Below are 19,224 nucleotides of genomic sequence, written 5' to 3'. Positions count from 1 at the left end.
GATTATGGGGTACAACTTTGCAGTGACCTTGAATTGAGCTATTTCTCAGCCCCATTGTACAAGTAATAAAACAATTTGCATAACAATTAGTTATTAGTTAGTACATCTGATCTTGAGCTTGTTGGATGTACCATTTCAAATTATTGGCATTAATATGAATTTGCTCAATCCCCTATGCAGTTATAATAGCCTTCATTTTTATGGTAAGACTTTCCACAAGATGTTGGAGTCAAAGAGCATTTCTAAAGTTAGGTATTGTTGTTGGACAAAAAAAGACAGGTTTGCAATTAATGTTCCAGTTGATTAGAAATAGTCTTGTTTGTGCTCTTTTAAACCTTGCCAGTTCACATACAATAACTACATCTCTCATATCAAATGAGCTAGTAAATGTTTTTTCCAAGGAACATAAAGTTAGTGACTGTTTTTACTTTTTTAAATAATATATGTGCCCCCCAAGCTGCCAAATTCAATAACTGACCAATTACATCCTTCGTCTCAGATAGCATGGTCTTTTATGATTTCTTTGATGATTACTTATTACTAACATACTAAATTTATTGCATTTGACAGGGAGAGTTTGCATTAAATGCTCCCATGGGACACGGGGTGTACACCTTTTTAGATGGCAGCACTTATGAGGGAGAAGTATATAATAGTCTTCGTCATGGTACGGGAACTTACAAATGTGCCAAAACCTCCACTATATACAGAGGGCAGTGGCACCAAGGCAAAAGGCATGGAAAGGTATGTGACTGAAAAAGTTAAGATTATTAATTAAATTAAAAATGACCAAACGTGAGTGTTTGTGAACTCTTTGGAATGACCTGGATTTCTGCTTTAATTAATAATGAAATATGGTTTATTCCCCATTTAAGTCATAAAAGTCATAAAACACAAACTTAATTTTACTTTTTAAGTCCTAGTTGAACACATACAAACCACATTATGAAAAAGATATTTTGTGAAATGCAATAAAAAGAATTATCTGTTAATTCTTAATTATCTTAAACCTTCATTTAACAAAAAAAAAAAAAAAAAAAAAAGTTTTTGTGGACCTATCTGATTACCTGAATGCCAACCAAATTTAATGCATGAATCACACAAATTAAAACAGGTAAAATAAGAGAGTTTTTGTCTCTCTCTCTTACACCATTTTGAAACATTTTACAATAAGCAGGTGAATTAGTAACAGGTGAGGGACCATGACTGGGTATTAAAGGAGGATCCACTAAAGTTTCAGTCTTTTCAGAGAGATCTTTGAGAGAACTGTCACTTGCACATGCAAGATTGCAAATAGTGTAGGCTTTCACCATCTACCATGCATAATATTGTGAAAAATCTCAGTTTTGGTATGGCAAGGCCAGAAACCACTTTTGAATTGAAAATCTCATACTACTGTGATAAATACAGACACGTAAGATCAGAATGACTTCCGAAAACCATTGTCAATTAACCCAGTCTGCTGCTACATCAAGAAATGCCACCTGAAACTCTATATTGCATAGAGCAAGCCTTACATAAATTCTATGCAGAAACAATGCAGAGCTTTATGAACTTAAGCTAATCTCAGACGGTCTGAAAGACAGTGGAAACATCAGATGGGTCCAAACTTCAGTTTGTTTTTTGGGAAAAATGGGCGTCAAGCTCTGAGCTAAAGGTGCAAACACCAACATCTATCAAGGTATAGTTGTTCATCAGACCACATTTTATGAATAAATAATTTAGAAATATGGGTTATTACAAATGGTTCACAACTCTTTATTTAACTGCCATGACAAGAATGAATGTTCTTCATTTAATAGATTATTTAACTGTCATAGGGGACAATATATTACAATCCAGATGTCACATCCTGGTATGATGGTGATTGGAAAGACAATCAAATAGAGGGAACCGGAATTCGCTGGTATGTGCTGACTCCCACAGTTTAATCAGTTAAATAGTAGCCTTCTGCATACAAACAATATAGATACACTGTTTTATCACAGTTATCCATCTGGAAACATCTATCAAGGTCAATGGAAGAACAATGTCAGACATGGGGAAGGAACAATGAAATGGATTCAGTTGGGTCAGCAGTACAGTGGACAGTGGGTAAATGGTGTCCAGGTCTGTTTATCATTCTGAGTTCCGGTCTTGGACAGTTTACTGTATTCACTGTTAAAAACTCAGACGTAGATGCACATTTTCTCTACAGCATGGGCATGGGACTCATACATGGTTCCTGAGGCGAGTCCCTGGCTCTCAGTACCCTTTGAGGAATGAGTATAAAGGAGAATTTGATCAAGGGCTGCGTCACGGACAGGGAACTTTTTTCTATGCAAGTGGGGCAGTTTACTCTGGATCTTGGAAACACAACAGAAAGCATGGGCAGGTACATTTTGTCTGTTTTGTGCCCAAAACAGCATGAAGGTTGTTCTTTGTGACATGGCATTAATTAAGATGTTTTGTTTTAGGGAAAGTTTGTGTTCAAGAACGGTTGCTCATATGAGGGAGCATTTATTGATGATCGCATGGCTGATTTGGGAGCATTCTCATGTGATGGTGCAAACTCGGGACCTGATCTCAGTCCCATGAAAACTTGCTCACCACCTCCTCTAAACAGTAGGTTTTATTCCCTCTTCATGAAATTTGTGACACTGATTATTTGCCACTAATCAGTATAAATGCATCTTATCCTATATGTTGTGTTTGTGTGCACTAGGTGACTTACCCAAAAAAAGGGAAAACTACAGTAGCACCTCACTACTTGGAGAGGACATAACTTTAGACATAGGGATTTTGTTCAACCAAATGTCCAAAGTGCAAAGAGACCAGGAGCTTAGACAGGTCAGAAAATCATTTTATTATATATCAGTGTTTAAACACATACAAGAGGTAAATAATGTACCCCATAACAATGTGTTACTATCAGGGAACCTCTAAAGCTGTTGGAGTGTCAATTGATTTGAAGCTGCTGTTAAAACATTACTTTAAAAACTTTCAGTTCCTTAGGGTATGAGAAGAGGTGTTAAAATCTGGTGACTGGGGATGCCATAGTAGCTGCTCAACTTCATTCTGGTATTTGTTAAATGGCTTGTTGGATATGTGCAAACAGCACATAGCTCCTCTGAATTATTTTGTTTAGAGGGTGTTAGGTAAAATATTAAGGTGTCCATAAACTTTTGGTAATTTGTCCTTCTTCTCTGACCTTTGTGTTACAACAGAGGTATTTATTTCAGTAACAGATAACCACAGAACCTGTCTCCCCCTCTGAATGTCAAACAACCCCAACACCCCTAATTAATAACTTGGTTCTGCTTGTAAATAATTCTCTTTGGTCCCTGCTCTCATTAAAATTACACTAAGCTTGGACATAGGCTCACATTTTCATGTACACCTGTTATCTCCATCTATTTAAACTCCCTCCTTTATAAAATATCCTGTTCTAACAGAGGTTTAAAAAGTTGTTAGACTGCAGTAGTCATTAAAAGTGGCATTTTGTGTTGAATTTGGAAAACATCACTTGTTATATTAGTTGTGTTGAGTTAATAAAATTGTTTGATTTGTTCATTGCAAACACCTGAAAGTTTGTACATTTTGCTAATAAACCTGATTTGCCGTATGGAGGGAATCATTTTAATTGCAACTGTATTTGTATTTTTGCCACCAACATTCATAACTGTAATACTATCATGCTGTTCTCCACAATCTTCAGCAGTAGGCTTTGACTTGCTGTATTGTAACTAAAATAACATTCAGTGTGCTTGTGTGTTAGGTTGAATTTACCTTACTGAGACATGTTACTTTGCTGAGGACGTTGTACAGTCTGTACAGCCGCCTGGGGCAGGATCCTTCTCCAGACAACACTTTCCTGCTCAGTCGCCTGCAGTTCTGGCGCTTTCTTAAAGACTCTAACATCCACCTGCATGGAATTACCCTGGCACAGATGGACCGCCTTATCGATGGTAAATGCATAGCTTAGCTTGATTTCTTTCATTCTGGAGGCGTAAATCCCCTTCATAGCATAGCATTTATCTGTTGGTAGTTGTGTGTAAATAAACTAAAAACTTAAAAAAGATTATTAATGTCTGTTTCTTTGCCCTAATATAGAAGATATTTCTCCAGATGAGGTTCATTCACCTTTTGGTACAATATTACTAAGGAAGTGGATTAGTTATATTGTTATAGTAGCATACCATATTTACCACAGAGACTTTGAGTAAGTGTTGCATTTTCATTACAGGATACTTGAGCACTTTAAAAATGTTATGATTTCAGGATGAAATTGATATTCTTCATATGCTTCAGGTCTTCAAACAGTGTAGTTGCAGACTGCTTTACCAAGCTCATGACGCATATAATTCCCAACGGCAAGAATGTAAAAGGTAATGAGTTACTCAATAGTAACATAAATGCATTATATGATGTTTATTTTTGTGTCCTAATGTTTTTTTGTTTGTTTCATTAATTCATTCCATTATAGGGCAGACGTGCACACACACACACACACACACACACACACACACACACACACACTCACATTTAGGGCAATTTTCTGAATCCTTAATAGCGCCAATTAACCTGACTGCATGTCTTTGGACTTTGGACTGGGAGAACATGCAAATTTCACACAGAAAGAATCCTTGTCACCCGGCTGGGGAACTTAACACAGACCCTTCCTGTTGTAAGCTGACAGTGCTACCCACTGTGCCGCACTCTTTGCTTTTTTTTTCGTCTGCTTCAGCTTCGGATCTCAGCAGTTCTATTGACTGGCCGGGTGTTTACACAGACATTGGCTATGTCTGAAAGGGGGATTATGACCGAAGCCCTGTGATAGATTGGTGCCCTGTCCAGGGTATTCCTGCCTTGCGCCCAGTGTCTCCTGGTAAAACTGGTGATACTGAGAGAAAAAAGCAGTTAATGAAGACAGAAAAAAAACTCAGAATTCAGAATTCTATTTTTCTATCTTATTTTCACTTTTCTTATGTAGGCAATTAAAAATCTAATAAGTTTTATTGTAAACACAGGGCCTCTTTTCTGCCACCCTTGCCGTGCTGTGATTGGCAGGAACTATATTGACAGATGTTGGGAGATATACCAGGCCTTCTCAAAAGCAAATTCAGCTGCCTTCTCTGATAAAACTATGACTGCCCGGCAGTTTATTTGGATGTTAAAGGTAAAAGACCTCTATTATAATACTCCAGATGTTTAGATAAAAAAAATGTTCCATTTTATTTGCAATAATGCATTCATGTGTGTTTATGCGATTGGTTTGCATGTACAGGATTTTGGTCTGTTGGACTGTAAATTAACCTCAGCAAGAGTCCTGGAGATCCTCTCTCTAGAGAACCCTGTGATCTACAATCCCACTCACAGTAACCTGGATCTGGAGGTTGTAATTTCTGTTTCACATTTGTACAAATACATTGAGAGACTTTAAAGATTAATAAAGTTTAAGGGTGACATGGTGGTTCAGTGGGACCCAAAGTCCTGGGTTTGATTCCCAGGTGGAGCGGCCCGGGTCTTTTTTGTGTGGAGTTTGCATGATCTCCCTGTTTCTGTGTGGGTTTCCTCTGGGAGCTCCGGTTTCCTAAATTCTGGTTAGGTAAATTGAATATTTAAAATTTGTGGCAAAACTAGTGGCAACTAACTGTCCTGTCATGGAACCAAAGTATAAAACATGACATTAAAATTCCAATAAATAAATAAACATTCATTAAGTTTAACTTAAGAAATTTGATGGAATTTTAGCTGAATGGTAAATGGAAATAAAGTCTTACTATGACAGGATCAAACATAATTACAATTTTAATTAGAAGACAATGCAAAACTAAAAAAATACAGTTAAATAGCAGCAACAGAAATGGTCTATGTTTCAAACCAAACCCTGGATTACTAAAAAAGTATGCCTAATTAGTGCAATACACTTTGTCACACTTTGTAGCATATTATTAAATTATGCTTCATATTACAATTGTGTTGCAGATCACTTTTCTTGAGTTCTTTGAGGCTCTGCTGGGTTGTGCAGAGGTGAAGAAAACACATCTAGTGAAAACTGCTGAACACAGCCAGAGCGAGCTGAGTGACCCAGATGAAACCATAAGGACATCAACAAATGAAATGAAAGCCAGTCCTTTTCCTAGCCAGTTAGCATCACCTCAGGTATGTGCAGGTGTACATAAAAACAGAAAAGCATCAGAAAATCCAATCATTCTGTATTGTTTGTTTTTGTCTAAATTACATCATTTAAACATACTCAGTTCTGTTTTTTGGCAGTATGAATCAGTAGTGGAGTCTCTGAACTCATTCTCGTCTTCTGCTACAAGTGTGAAATCCCTTGAGGTTTGTTCTGTTCTACTATTGCATCAGCTTCTAATGTTTGCAGAGAAGACGACTAATGAGTGTCTCCATGTAGGCTGTCAAATCTAAAGACACAACATTGTCAGCACCAACTGAGGAACTTCAGAAAAGTTCTGAAGGTACTTTAGATAAACTGCTTTAATATACTTCGATATAAGTCGATAAAAACCATATATAATGGATTTGTTGCTGTATTATATATTAGATATGGGAAATGATCAAGCTGGGTGCAAGATGGAGTTAAATAAAGATACTATAGACTGTGCATACGTCACAGAAGTGAGCCAACAGCCCATAAACACAGGTATAAATCCAGTATTAGATAAAAAAAATAGCTTTAATATGTAAAGAACTGCAACTAAGCTTTTAATGTATGTAATGCATTTCCAAATTCCCACTGCACTGACCATTCATATAAAAGGTTTCCAAACTGCATGCCTGCTATGAGTCACATGGTTCATAGAGGCTGTCAGTAAGCTATTTTCACTTGTGCTCTATTTATTAACGTTCTGATGCCTTTCATCCATAGGTGGCATGCAGTACCACGACTTTTGAGACTGTTCCACTTTCAGACTCTTCAGTTTTTGTGATTTAGATAAGTCATTCAACCTTTTGGAACTGCCCCACATTGCTTTGCAATCAGTCCATTAGATCTCACCCATGCAGCTTAATTTGTAAATGTGATCAAGCAGTTTCATGTGGTGTTTTGTTCATCACCCATTCATTGTCATTTATTTTGTTGTTGCCATTTTAAGTGAATCACAATCCCACTAGCAACAATTGTGAGTGTTCTGTGAGGCATGTAATTCTAAAACCCTTCCCTTTAAATTTATGGGTTGCCCAAATATTTGACGTTTCCTGTGAATATTTTAAATATCTTCTCAAGGCCAACTTTCCAACTTTTTTTTAAATGCTGGAACTTGATTCCACTGTCGCTAGGTGGCAGGATCAACAAATTATTGTTTTATCTTTTATCTTTTTCACTGCTTACCATTTTTTAAACAAAAGCTTTTTTTTTTAAACCTAGACAGTTAGATCTCTGGGTTTATCTGGAACAAAAGAAATCCCAGAATACAAACAAACATAATGTAATGGCATTGCCTCTGGTGGTTTATCCTTGCCCAGTATTTAACATTATGTTTGGGCATGTATTATAAAGATTCTTATATTAGGTTAACTCACTAAATGAACATGTTAAATTGTAAGCTCATAAGTCACAGCTATTCCGTGCACATCCATTTCTGTCATTGTTCAGAAGTAGCTGGAGTTGCTGGGCCTGAAGGGGAGCTTGAAGACTGGATTCACACCATTCACCAGTTCTTCATACATACATTCTTTCCTGCATATGAACAAAACCTGCTGCTGAAAGACGAGATGCAGGATGAACAGCTAAGGCAGATCACAAAAAATAGAATTGCTCTGGAAAAGGCCAAGGAGGATGCCAGGTACTCCATTATTAAATATCTTTAATTCCATTTACAACCCTTTGCGAGTATTATGGGATCACCAACCTTGGGGGAAGTTTACTTTGTAGCAAATGAACAAATAAATGACAGAAGCTAGTCTTGTTTACCAGCTGAACATTCTGGCATGGTAAAACATACCTCAAACAAATGAACTATAATTTTGTTTACTAATAACATGTCTTTTTCCAATTCAGGTAGCAGAAAAGGGCATGAGTGCTTTGTTGTCCTCATCTGACTTGGATGGCAGCCTTAATTCTCTGAGGCATGGACCTCACAAATAAAAAATGATATTCTATGTTAAGCTGGTGCCCTCTCAAGTAACAGTTCAGCATGGATTAATGTGATCAGATTGAGATCCAGACTGTTTGCTGGCCATGATAGTTAAAATGTCTTTCCTGAGGAAAAGCTTTAATACTTTTTCTGTGGCAAGAAGCATCATCGTCATCCTAAAATGTTCTAACATTATCAAACTTAAGCTGGTGCCCTCTCAAGTAACAGTTCAGCATGGATTAATGTGATCAGATTGAGATCCAGACTGTTTGCTGGCCATGATAGTTAAAATGTCTTTCCTGAGGAAAAGCTTTAATACTTTTTCTGTGGCAAGAAGCATCATCGTCATCCTAAAATGTTCTAACATTATCAAACTTATCAGCCAATAGAATGAGAAAAGTGTCTTAAAATTCTGTGTCCACCTGTGCATCGACTTTTAAGATTAATGATTGCCATTGCCTTGGGTCCTTTACCTGACATGCAATCTCATCATAATTAAGTGGGAAGATTTTCCTTTTTTCTTTAGTCATCTTTATATGTTTCATTAGAACACCACAGAATCATAATTGCAGATAGATTTGCATTTACAGACTTGTCAGTATAAAGGGGGGAAAGAAGCAATAATTTATTGTGTCTGTTTCAGACTGAGAGAGCAGCAGGAGGCAGAGAATAAAGAAACATTCAAGGAAGACAGTTTGGAAGCAGAAAGGAACGTTGATATTCCAGATTGTGAATCGAGTCATTCACCCCCTGCTCTCACCAGCTCTGTGACCTCCACATCCTCTGTGGCTCAGACACAGTCAGCCACCAAGAAAAAGCAAGAAAAGCAGAGCAAGAAGAAGAAAAAATAACAGTGAAATGTCCCCAAAAAATCCAAATCAGACACGTTTGTTTTAATAGGTTATCAAAATTTATACTCAGCAAGCTATACATACATCAAGTAACCACATGCATTTAACAGCAGTCTAACTGTTAAAAGCACAATTAAGAGTAAATAAAACCATACACAAATATCTCCTTCTATGTCTGGATGAATTATTTACTGGAGGGAGGCGTGAACATCATGAGGTCCTTCTCACACACTGACTGTCTTACTCTCGCCATCTTCTGGGGGGTGAACAGCAGCGGGTTGTCCATCAGCTGGAAAACAAGAAACAGGTCAGTTGTACACTACATCGATTAGACAACATGACCTTAAAATGAGTTCCATAATGCCATTTAAGGAATTAAGAGACAAAAGGAGAGGTCAAATCCACCTGTTCATTCCAGGAAGAGATGAGAGGTGCCATTCTGGGAGGGGCTAAAGTAAAGGGTGTGAGGGGGGAAAAGAAGTGAGTGCCAAAAACCAAGAATATAAATCACCTCTGAAACACCAAACATGTGACCATTAATAACAAACACAAAGGCTACCTGTAGGAGTCATCAGAACATCCTGAACAGTTTCCTCTGCCTGAGAAACAGGGCTCTCCATTTCAGCGTCTGCTAGCCCCAGTGAAAACCTGTCCACTGTCGTGCTCTGCGCTGGAGACAAGCTGCAGCAGGCTGTGGGCTGCAAATACCACTCAAAATCCAAACCTGCATTACTCTATGGAGAGGGAAAAAAGCATGATTAATACGCTGCACTGATTATTCTTGGAAATTTTTTTATAAGTCATAACTGTTCTTATCACCTCTGTTCCTTGATTTTGTGCCACTTCAGGTTCTGCACACACAGTAGATCTGTAAAGCAAAGCAAAGCCATGTAAAAGATTCCTTTTCCATTTCATTTATATCAACCGCTTTATCCTGGTCAAAGTCACGGTGGGTCCGTTCTCACTGGGAAACACAAGTCAGAAATACCACTGCTCCACCCTTGTGCCCATAATTAAATCCAATTAAAAAAAAAACATTAATTATGAAAGATTATAAAGCTGTAAGTCCAGAGTGACTCTCACAGCCATGGGGAATTGGAAATAGGTAAAAATAGAACCACAACTCTGTAGAATTCAAATCTGCCATTATCATCAGCACAAATATCACCAACCAAGGCTGTTGGGTTTTTTATTCACTACAGTAGGCCTAAATGTTTTGTTTGTTTATTTAATTCTTAACACCATGTCAGCTGCTATAGCTATTATCATGGCTGTAAAATAGATTCTTTAAACAGGTAGGGGGTCAATTTGCTTTCTTTACTTGTGTGTAATTAGTGTTTGTGGGGGGCAAAAAATAATTAAATAACTATTTATTCATCCACATCAATAACATCATTTTGTTCATGCTCACAGTAGGTCCCTGTACAAGGCACCATTCCATCTCGTCATAACACTTGCTTACACACACACACCTAGGGCAACAAAACGAAGGCAATTCACCTACTGGCATGTCTCTGAGGGGAGGGGTAAAATCCATATAAACAGAGACAGATTTTACACAGTTTACCACAGCTTTATCTTTGTCTGGCATGTGGGGGGTCCGGTTTCTCCAGAATCACCGCAATAACGCCCTTTGGACTTAAAGCTAATACATTACACAATGTATCCCCCCCCTAACAGGCCAGTAGTACCACTGGGGATTCTAACCCTGGATCTCGGTGGTAGTGGGCTAACATTTTAGGATAAACAGGATTCTAGTATTGTATGTGCTCTGGAAAGACCATATCTTGCTTATATGCCCTCTGTCTATAACTGGTTTACTAGTGTAGCTTACCTCTCACTGATGCAGGTGTCGGCAGCGTCAGAGGGAGGTGAAGGCAGGTCATGGACTTGCTGAGGCACGGTGGACATGATAGAGGGGGAAGAAGGGACATAATCGCAAGTCTCCATGCTCTCCACTTGTGGAGATGTGGACGGTGATGAAAAGTGGTTGAAACTGAGCGTTGGAGCTCTCACAGGGGAAGCTGCTGGACTGACCCTGGTCATTTCGGGAAACCCAATCTCTTGTGCTTGCATGTGGGACAACGCAGGCACTTCTGAGCTGCACTCTGAAACATTTTCCTCAGGTTCTGTTGTGTTGTCTGACTGCTCAGGGAGGAGAAATGGGAGTGCAAGTTCCTCCTCTGACTGGCAGTGAGAACTGTCCGGCTTGATCTCTTCTGACTGCTTCATCGGATCATCGCTTGACATATCCATGTGGTCTGACTGGGCATGATCAGGAAGGGTGAGACGTGTGTCATGGCTAGATTGGCATGGTTCTGTATGAGTGGTTCTGTTAGGAGAGGTGCAAGTGGCAGGTCTGTGTTGATCAGGGCTGAAATGAAGGGGTTTGGGGGAGCAGGGAAACGGATCAGCGGGACGCTGAGGGGTACGGGCAAGAGATGCAGGGGTGTGAGGTGCACCAGGGATTAATGTGGGATTAGGAAAAGGAGAATGTGAGACTGCAGGGACTCGCCGCTGCTTGCCTGGTGTGCTGAATCTGGACATTGAAGCTACACTCTGTCGAGTTGATCTTCTTACAGCATCTAGGGTAAGCGCCTTTCGTTATTTACAGTGGACATTAAAACTTCCTCATTCAGTGATTTTAACTGCCAGTACAAATCATTTTAGATCATTAATTTGAAGACCAGACATTAAAAACTGACTCATACCAACTACTTTGACTGGACTCTCCACCTGGAAAAAGCCTCCATGAAACACCACAGTCTGCGCCACCACAGTGCTTGCTGGGGCAACTGAAGCAGGAGTCGATTCATCCGGAGCTGTGTCTGGGGCTGCAGCCTCTTTCTCTGCCGCAGCCTTTTTGGCCTTCATAGCAGCCTTCACCGCAGCCAGACGACTTTTTGCAGCAGCGCTGGCCCCTGCACCCCCTCCAGTCTTACCTCCGGCTACAGGGGGCTTCTGTAATAAACACATAGTATATGTAATTATTAACAATGGGTTTTGACGATTGCTAATAACTTATCAATTAAAGATTCTTTATTTTGTCATTCAAACTGACCAACAACACGTCACAAATCAAGTCGATACACCCATAAAGGGACAGAGATTTTCAAATTCAAGGAGGGTGAATTAAGAAGTTGGGGACCAAGTGGCAGGGAATACATTAGAGCTTTCAGGTAAAATCTGGAGATTATATGAGGCTACTACACTGGTTAGATTCTGGACTAATTATTTTATTGCATTTCTAATGATATACAGCTACCACATTGCTTTAAATCTAAATATTTCTGAATACATGACTAGAATAAAGCAGACATCTACTGTATGTAAGCACACAAGTATGTTAGAAAGTTAGAGGTTGATTTACATACCTTAACCACCTTTTTCTGTCTGATGACCTTAGCAGTTTCCTCTTGCCATCCCCTGGCTTCTGCTTCTTTCAGGGCATTAAACTTCTTATAAACATCTTCCACCTACAACAAGAGGAAAAAGCAAACAGAATTGCTTTACCTACAGCATTTACTTTTCTGGGCTGTGTTCCCATGGACTTTGCAGTTATCAGACAGAAAACACTTTGATATGCCTTGCTGGTTTGTTGTAGATCAAAGACTTCTCAATATGTTTAAGTCTTATTTATTCATTTATTTTCAGTAACCTCTTAATACAAGCAGGGTGCAATGAGCCTAAAACCCACTTGAAAGCACCTATCTCATGGTACAAATACTCCCTGGATATGGTGCCAATCTATCACAAAGCACCACACACTCACTCACCTACATACCAGTTTGCCAAGAAGAACCCCACACAGATACATGGAGAACATGCCACACTGTATCATACAGCAATGTGCTGACAGGATGCACGCTTCACTAATGTTTCATAAGTTACGCACCACATGTAGGTGTGACGATTTGTCAGACATTTACCTGAAAGTACACCATGTCCCAGAAGCCCTGCAAGTCTGTACAGGTTGTGATCTTCTCCCCTCTGCCAAGGTCACAGTCATCCACCAGTCCACTAAACTGGTCAAAGCGCTCCTTAATTAAAAGCCTGGCCTGGCCCACAGCTGTGCGCATCCGATCCCTCACTGCCACAAAGGACATGATCACAGCTTGAGTTCAGTCACTTGCCAGATAAAGACAACATTTCAACGAGACAGGAGAAACAAACGAAGCTGAACACTTACTCTCTTCTGGGATGGAGTCATCATCAAATCTTGATTCCCATAGTTTAGAGAGTCCAGTCAACCTTTCTGTCTCACTAGCCATTATTGCCCTGAAGAACAGACAGCAGTGTATTAATAAACTGTTTATTTGGCCAAGAGGAAAACTGAGGGACTTTCTCTTACCTGAAATAGGGGACATCATGCTGAGGCTCAGAGGGCATAGTGGATGAAGGAGAGGCAGGATGTGGGGGAGCAGAAACGGAGGAAGGAGGAGAGGCAGGAGGTGAGGCAGCAGAAACAGAAGAAGGAGCAACAGGAGCTGTTGAAGTTGCAGGAGTTGAGATTGGTAAGGCAGATGAAGTTAAGGCAGGAGATTTGGGAGCAAGCACAGAATAATCTGAAGCAGGAGCTGGGATTTCTGAGGAGGCCACAGAAGCAGAAGGAGAACCAGGAGGGAGAACATCAGAAAAGAATGCATTGGTAGGTGGTGGGGAAGCAGGAGGTATGGATACAGAAGCAGAGGGAGAAGCAGGAGGTTGAAAAGCAGAGGCAGAAGCTGCGGGTAAAGCCAAGGCTGTAAATGCACACGATGAGTCCGGAATAACAGAAGTAGTTTGGGAAGGAGGAGGAGAGGCAAATGCAGCAGAAGGTTCAGAAAGGCATCGTGGGGGCGATGATGGAGGGTCAGAAGAGTTAGACAGTGGGGAGTTTGGGATGGTTGACATAATCTTGTGTTCAAAGATAAAGCTGCAGAAGACAAAAGCAACAATTAGTCAACTCTAAATGAAAGCAGTGATTAAAAAGGTGGTTTTAGATGTGATTGAGGAAGAACAGATCTAACAGGCTGGTTTATGCTTCTAGCCCAACAGCATTTGTATAGCCAAATAGCCAACTGAGACAATGGGGTGTTAAGTGGGGTGAGTATGGATGTTATTTAGTTATTTGGATTTAAATGCCATGTTTAACATGTGTGTGTCATTTTATGGCAAGATAGGCATTATGTGTTTTTGTCTGCTTATTTTATCTTGTCTTTAAAATTTGGGCTACTTTATATTTTCATTTTTATGATTGTGAGGTAGATTACAACTGGAAATGGTTCCAGGCATGTGTACTTATTGTCTCTCCTTGGTGTATTTAGTAAGTATGTGTTGGGTGAGTATGGATGGAAGATTTAATTGCAGCTTATACAGATGTTTTTTTACAGAATGACAAACGGCATTTGGGTGTTGCAGCAGTAAATTGTGCTGGTCCACTACCACTGGGATCCAGGGACTCATGGACTGTCCAAGCTATTATGTTGAATTGCGCCCAGTGATTCAGGGCCGGACCCGCTGTGGCCCTAACCAGTATAGAGCTGTGGTAAAACATGCAAATGAACTGAAAGAATGCCAAATACAATAATTGTTTTACAAAACAGCTTAAGGCTGTTTAGGATGTAACCTCTACTTGAGGAGGTCAAAGACAAGGGACAGAAATGCAATGTGTGGCTGCATTTCTTTGTAGTAAACCAGCGGTGTAAAAAATGACCTTATAAGAACGAGACCTGTTGTATTACCAGGCATAAATGTTTCTGAATGACCTGTTTAAAACCAAGTTCTACCTTGAAACATATGAAAACTAATTAAACTATTTTTAAAGCATGTATTACCAACACTAAGGAGAATTCTACATCAGAAGAAAAAGGAACATTTATGTTCTGCTGTTTTAAGTAATCAGACCAATTTTGCACTTATGGCCCCCCCCTCGACTGATGAGCACGGTTCTGGGCACTTAACAGCTATAGCAATTCGTACAAAGGAAAGAATGGTGTTACAGTGTTACTGTATTTACAGACACAGGAATTAAAAGTACCTGGGAGAGAGGAAGGAACCAGCAGAGTGAGGGGAAAGGGGAGTAGGCTGGAAGCTTGACAGACCAGTTGGGGGCTGAAAGACAAAACCTTGAGGGGCAAATGAAGCTGGAGTCACTTCTGCTTCCTCCACAATCTTCTGCTCCTCCACTGAGGAGGGCTTTACTGAAGGGCAGACCTCTTGCCTAGGCTAGTAAAACACATCCTTTGTTAATCATCATCTAAATGCCCCAAAACCACTATACTCTGCACATCAAAACTAATCTGTAAGCAGTTAATAAAAAAGCTTACCTTCACGTTCTTTTTTTCAGCTAGTACAGCCACATTTTCTGCTGGGAAAGTGATTCGGTTATCATACATTCTACAAACGTACAAGCAAAGAAAAGAAGGAATAGTTCACCATCATTACCTTGTACGGTTTTCCCTCTGCCTGAAGGAGCTGCTGCAGGTTGCTTGTTAGCAGATCTTGTTTTGATCGACTTGACATCTAGCAATAAGTAAACACCAAAATAACCATTAACCAAAAAAAATTTAAAAAAAACAAAAAACAAAAAACAGTTCGGATGAGTAAGAGAGAACTTAAGTACCTGCAGCAGGTTTAACCACAGCTTTGGCTGCTGTTACAGCTCTTGTGGCTGATCGAGTAGTTGGAGCTCTGTAAGCTGGAGCTGGTTCAACTGTAAGAGGCCGTACACAAACAAATAATTCATCAGTATTTTTCACAACCGAGATTTAAAATAAATAAATAAATACAATTTATCCTATTATCACGTTATGAAAGACTTGCAATTCAACTACTTAACTGGCAGATGGTGCCAGACACTCACTCAGTACTTTACCATTCTGCCTAAAAAGCAATGGAATTACATTACATGCCCTTCAATCATTCAGTGAGTGTGCATTCTTTAAAAATACAAAAACTTGAATTATGTATCAATATTACGTGATTTATAGGTCAGTTTATGATCAGTAGAAGTAGGGCAGTGGTTCTGGATAGAATTATGAAAAATTATGTTACTGTAACAATGCTATTCAGGAATTTACTTACATATTAACAGACCCACCTATGTTCATGGATAAGTAAATTCCTTAATATAACAATGGTTATATTACTGCAGTGATTATACTGTTGTAAATTAAGGTGTTTCAAAAAGTCCAAGATATTTTTGGTGGGATCTTCACAAAGATGACTGTCAGGTTTTCTTCTTTATAATACATTTGCCTTATAGAGCTGTGCATGACAGTCGATTAGGGCATGTTTTTGCTATAACTTCATTTAAATAGGGGTGGTAACCAGACTAAAAATGTTAAGAACCACTGCTCTATTGAATATGAAATAAAATAAAACAACAAGCATAACAATTTTAGTGTAACTACAGTCTTAACACAGGATGGTTACCTGCAGAAGTTTTGGCTCTGGTGTTTACGGTGGCCGATGGCTTGGTAGTTCTATTGCTGGTTGCAAGTTCAGCTAATCAGAAAAAACATATGGAGATTTGGAATGCTGTTATTACAGAGCTACTCCTTAAATAAAATAACAAGCATTTGCAGATTAAAAAAACAATGTGATCTCTTACCCTTCTTTGTAGTAGTCGGTCTTTCAACTGACACCTGTGTTTAAATGTTAAAAATGAGTAAAGACACGTTAGATGCACTCAACCCAGAACTTCTTTAAATATATAATATACATATAATAGTAACAATAATACATTTGGTATGTGTATTTATCATCATACCCCCATAAGACCCCACTGACCTGATGGTTTTTGGGTGGTGGATTATACTAACATGGTACTGTATGTTGTATTGGTATGAGTGTATCAGGTGCAGCAGTGTTGTTGGGATTTTTAAACACCTTAATGTCAATGCTGAGAGGAGTATAAATTCAATAGTGTCTTTGTTCAGAAAGTGTAACTGTACACCTACATCTAGTCCCAACAGTGTACGTGTTCCTGGAATGCTGGAGAGTAACATACCTTTGGTTGTGGTTGTTGATTCTGTTTCGTGGAGCGGGTCACTCTGGCAGACTGAGTAAATTCTGTGGTCTATAAAAAGAGAATGCGAGTTACTAAGAGCTGTAATTATTACCGACATTTTAATACATCTGCAAAATAAACTTAGCTTACCTTCGCTGCACTTGGTGCAACAGTATTCAGAGACAGGTATCCCAGGGGCTGTGGGCGGTAGAGGCCAACCTTAAATGTGCCTTTCTTCTCCCGTTTTTCTTTCTCCTTCTGCAGTGCCTTGTTCTCTTTGAAACGTGCAAGCATCTTTTTCCTCTCCTCTACAGCGCTGTTAACTACTGAAATGTTAAAAGTGTTACTTGTTGTGCAGTGTACTGTAATTTGCTACAAAACCTTCATAAATAAATCTATGCATTTTCATTAAATAACAGTGAGATCTTGGAAGATGTGCTGGATTTAAATGATTAAAAGTTGGACTTACTCTTTTCTCCGTTTGCTTTGTGTCCAGTCTCTTGAGCACAGAAAACTGACCTCTCAAGCACTGACACATCCATGGAATGCTCCAGCTCTGGGAGCTGGTCCAGGTGACGGCGAAGATTTTGCATTTTCTCTCTGTTTTCTTTTTGTGTTTGAGAGCGTCGCCTGGACATCTTCACTCGTATCATGGAGACACTGCTGTCTCGCTTGTAGAGATGTGCAAAGCGAGAATCCATACTGCATAGAATAAAATGTACAGTGTTTTTAGAAACTTGGTGTAAAAATAGGTTGTTTTTATTGGCTAATCTAAATTGTCTTGAGGTGTAAGTAAATCACTAATGGCCTAAAATAATTAGGTGTCCAATGTTTCCACACGGCTCTGGACCAACTATGCCCCTGATTAGATTAAAGCATAGTGAAAGTGAACAAAGAAATTTAGAACGTGACTCAAACACAATAATTACACTTTCCCTTAATTGCTATAACAGCAGTAAAAAGATTTATCATGTATTTTCACACCTATGTATGTAAGCTGGTCATGCAAAATGAGCAAACAAAAGCAGCTATATTATTTATTGCAATCTCTCTTTGCATTATAATTACATGTTTTACAAATGTGTCTCTGCTTGTAATTTTAGGAACTATTTCGGTGTATTACAGCGATAGATTTGAACAGTTGTGTCTGCAATTACTTACATTTGTAAAGGCAAAAAAAGAAACTTAGTTAACTTTACATACAATATTCGTATGTTGTTTAATTAGGTAGGTCTGGGTATTGTAAAAAAAAAAAAAAACCAAATTATTTATAACATTACTTGTAAAACCATGTTATGACTATTTGCAATTTCTTAGGAAATGAAATGTATTACTCAATATGATTCAAATTCGATTTGTACTTAATACTTGTGTACTTTTAATACTTTTTGCTTTAATGTATGTTGAGCTGCTGTAATAATTGACTTTTCCTATGGGATGGATGGAAAGAAAAATCTGTCTGTCTGTGTCTGTCTGTCATTCAACCAGTCAGTCTATCTATCTATCAATCAGCTGGATGCTGTTTATTGTATTTTTCTTTGTATTAGAGTAAGAACAAAACATAAGACATTGATCTAAGATGATAATCATTAAAATGTTCAGAAAACGTTAAGGTGATGTTTAATAGGACAATTACAATGTAGTCTTTAAAGAAATTAAAAATGCTAAAAATAGTTTAATTAAAGAAATTAAACTATTTTTTAAATATCTTGTGGACAATTACTGCAACTCCCCCCTGTTAACAGAAAATGTATATTAAGGTGTTACAAAATAGTTTTAAAAATGAACAAGCATTACTTAATCAAGGTTTGGTCAAACTTACAAAAGTGTAACAGGCTTAATCTTAAAACCAGTGTTAAGTTTTATATTTAAACAGCACAAAACACAATAGATCGCTGCAAACTAATAAATCAATCAAGATATTAAAACTCTTAAATAAACGTCTAACAGAAGCATTATCAGGTTCGACATCACTACTTAATTCATGTAATATGAGACGGAAAAACAGCTCAACTTCATTTGAACTACATGCTACAGTTAGCTAGCATTACTCGCACTAGTAACACAACCATATATCGATTGTTTGTTTTACAAAGTGTGTTCTGGAATTAGTTGCAGTTTGTTAATTATTATTACTTACCTGTAATATGCAGTTTTATCTGGGTTAAAATTCCTTAGTTGTCGGCCCGTCGGCCAAAAAAGTTAAAAACACCGTAAATAACAGACGGCGACTCCCCGAGATCTTCAGTTAAGATCTACTATGGCGGGTAGGGTTTGAAAATTCCTCACCCTCGCGCTGATT

The 19,224-nt window shown here is 38.7% G+C and overlaps 2 protein-coding genes across 6 annotated transcripts in view; one reads left to right on the top strand and one right to left on the bottom strand.

Annotated features, from left to right (window-relative positions):
• Positions 1-9,091, top strand: part of rsph10b (radial spoke head 10 homolog B) — an 11,939-nt gene extending 2,848 nt beyond the window's left edge. The window contains exons 4-20 of one of the 3 annotated variants that reach the window (XM_063003176.1): positions 571-744; positions 1,821-1,906; positions 1,989-2,094; positions 2,198-2,374; positions 2,457-2,604; positions 2,705-2,829; positions 3,758-3,947; positions 4,093-4,201; positions 4,291-4,367; positions 5,010-5,158; positions 5,267-5,374; positions 5,968-6,144; positions 6,259-6,324; positions 6,398-6,461; positions 6,548-6,646; positions 7,598-7,787; positions 8,722-9,091. In XM_063003176.1, coding sequence (XP_062859246.1) covers positions 571-744; positions 1,821-1,906; positions 1,989-2,094; positions 2,198-2,374; positions 2,457-2,604; positions 2,705-2,829; positions 3,758-3,947; positions 4,093-4,201; positions 4,291-4,367; positions 5,010-5,158; positions 5,267-5,374; positions 5,968-6,144; positions 6,259-6,324; positions 6,398-6,461; positions 6,548-6,646; positions 7,598-7,787; positions 8,722-8,929 — 2,253 coding nt within the window. In that variant the 3' untranslated portion in view covers positions 8,930-9,091. Of the gene's footprint in view, positions 1-570; positions 745-1,820; positions 1,907-1,988; positions 2,110-2,197; positions 2,375-2,456; positions 2,605-2,704; positions 2,830-3,757; positions 3,948-4,092; positions 4,202-4,290; positions 4,368-5,009; positions 5,159-5,266; positions 5,375-5,967; positions 6,145-6,258; positions 6,325-6,397; positions 6,462-6,547; positions 6,647-7,597; positions 7,788-8,721 lie in introns of all 3 variants that reach the window. The other 2 variants (XM_063003175.1, XM_063003177.1) reach the window with 2 other exon arrangements.
• dlgap5 (discs, large (Drosophila) homolog-associated protein 5) lies at positions 8,957-19,175 on the bottom strand. Of its 3 annotated transcripts, none has more exons than XM_063003171.1 (20): positions 19,063-19,175; positions 17,392-17,624; positions 17,073-17,248; positions 16,923-16,991; positions 16,524-16,557; positions 16,346-16,417; positions 15,534-15,623; positions 15,356-15,433; positions 15,238-15,278; positions 14,949-15,136; positions 13,281-13,844; positions 13,119-13,207; positions 12,859-13,019; positions 12,304-12,405; positions 11,641-11,890; positions 10,764-11,514; positions 9,749-9,797; positions 9,489-9,663; positions 9,335-9,378; positions 8,957-9,218 (listed from the first exon to the last, which is right to left on the bottom strand). In XM_063003171.1, exons 2-20 carry the CDS (start codon positions 17,621-17,623, stop codon positions 9,114-9,116), a joined length of 3,270 nt encoding a protein of 1,089 aa, XP_062859241.1. In that variant the 5' UTR covers position 17,624; positions 19,063-19,175; the 3' UTR covers positions 8,957-9,113. The 3 variants fall into 3 exon arrangements, with proteins under 3 accessions (XP_062859241.1, XP_062859242.1, XP_062859243.1); XM_063003172.1 differs by having other exon boundaries at positions 15,238-15,275; XM_063003173.1 differs by having other exon boundaries at positions 17,073-17,245.
• Positions 19,176-19,224: the final 49 nt, after the last annotated feature.

Source organism: Trichomycterus rosablanca, chromosome 10 (assembly GCF_030014385.1).
Source record: "Trichomycterus rosablanca isolate fTriRos1 chromosome 10, fTriRos1.hap1, whole genome shotgun sequence".
In the NCBI taxonomy this organism is placed as follows: Eukaryota; Metazoa; Chordata; class Actinopteri; order Siluriformes; family Trichomycteridae; genus Trichomycterus; species Trichomycterus rosablanca.
The sequence above is the reverse complement of the archived record's forward strand: the minus strand, read 5'-3'. Positions and strand labels throughout refer to the sequence as shown.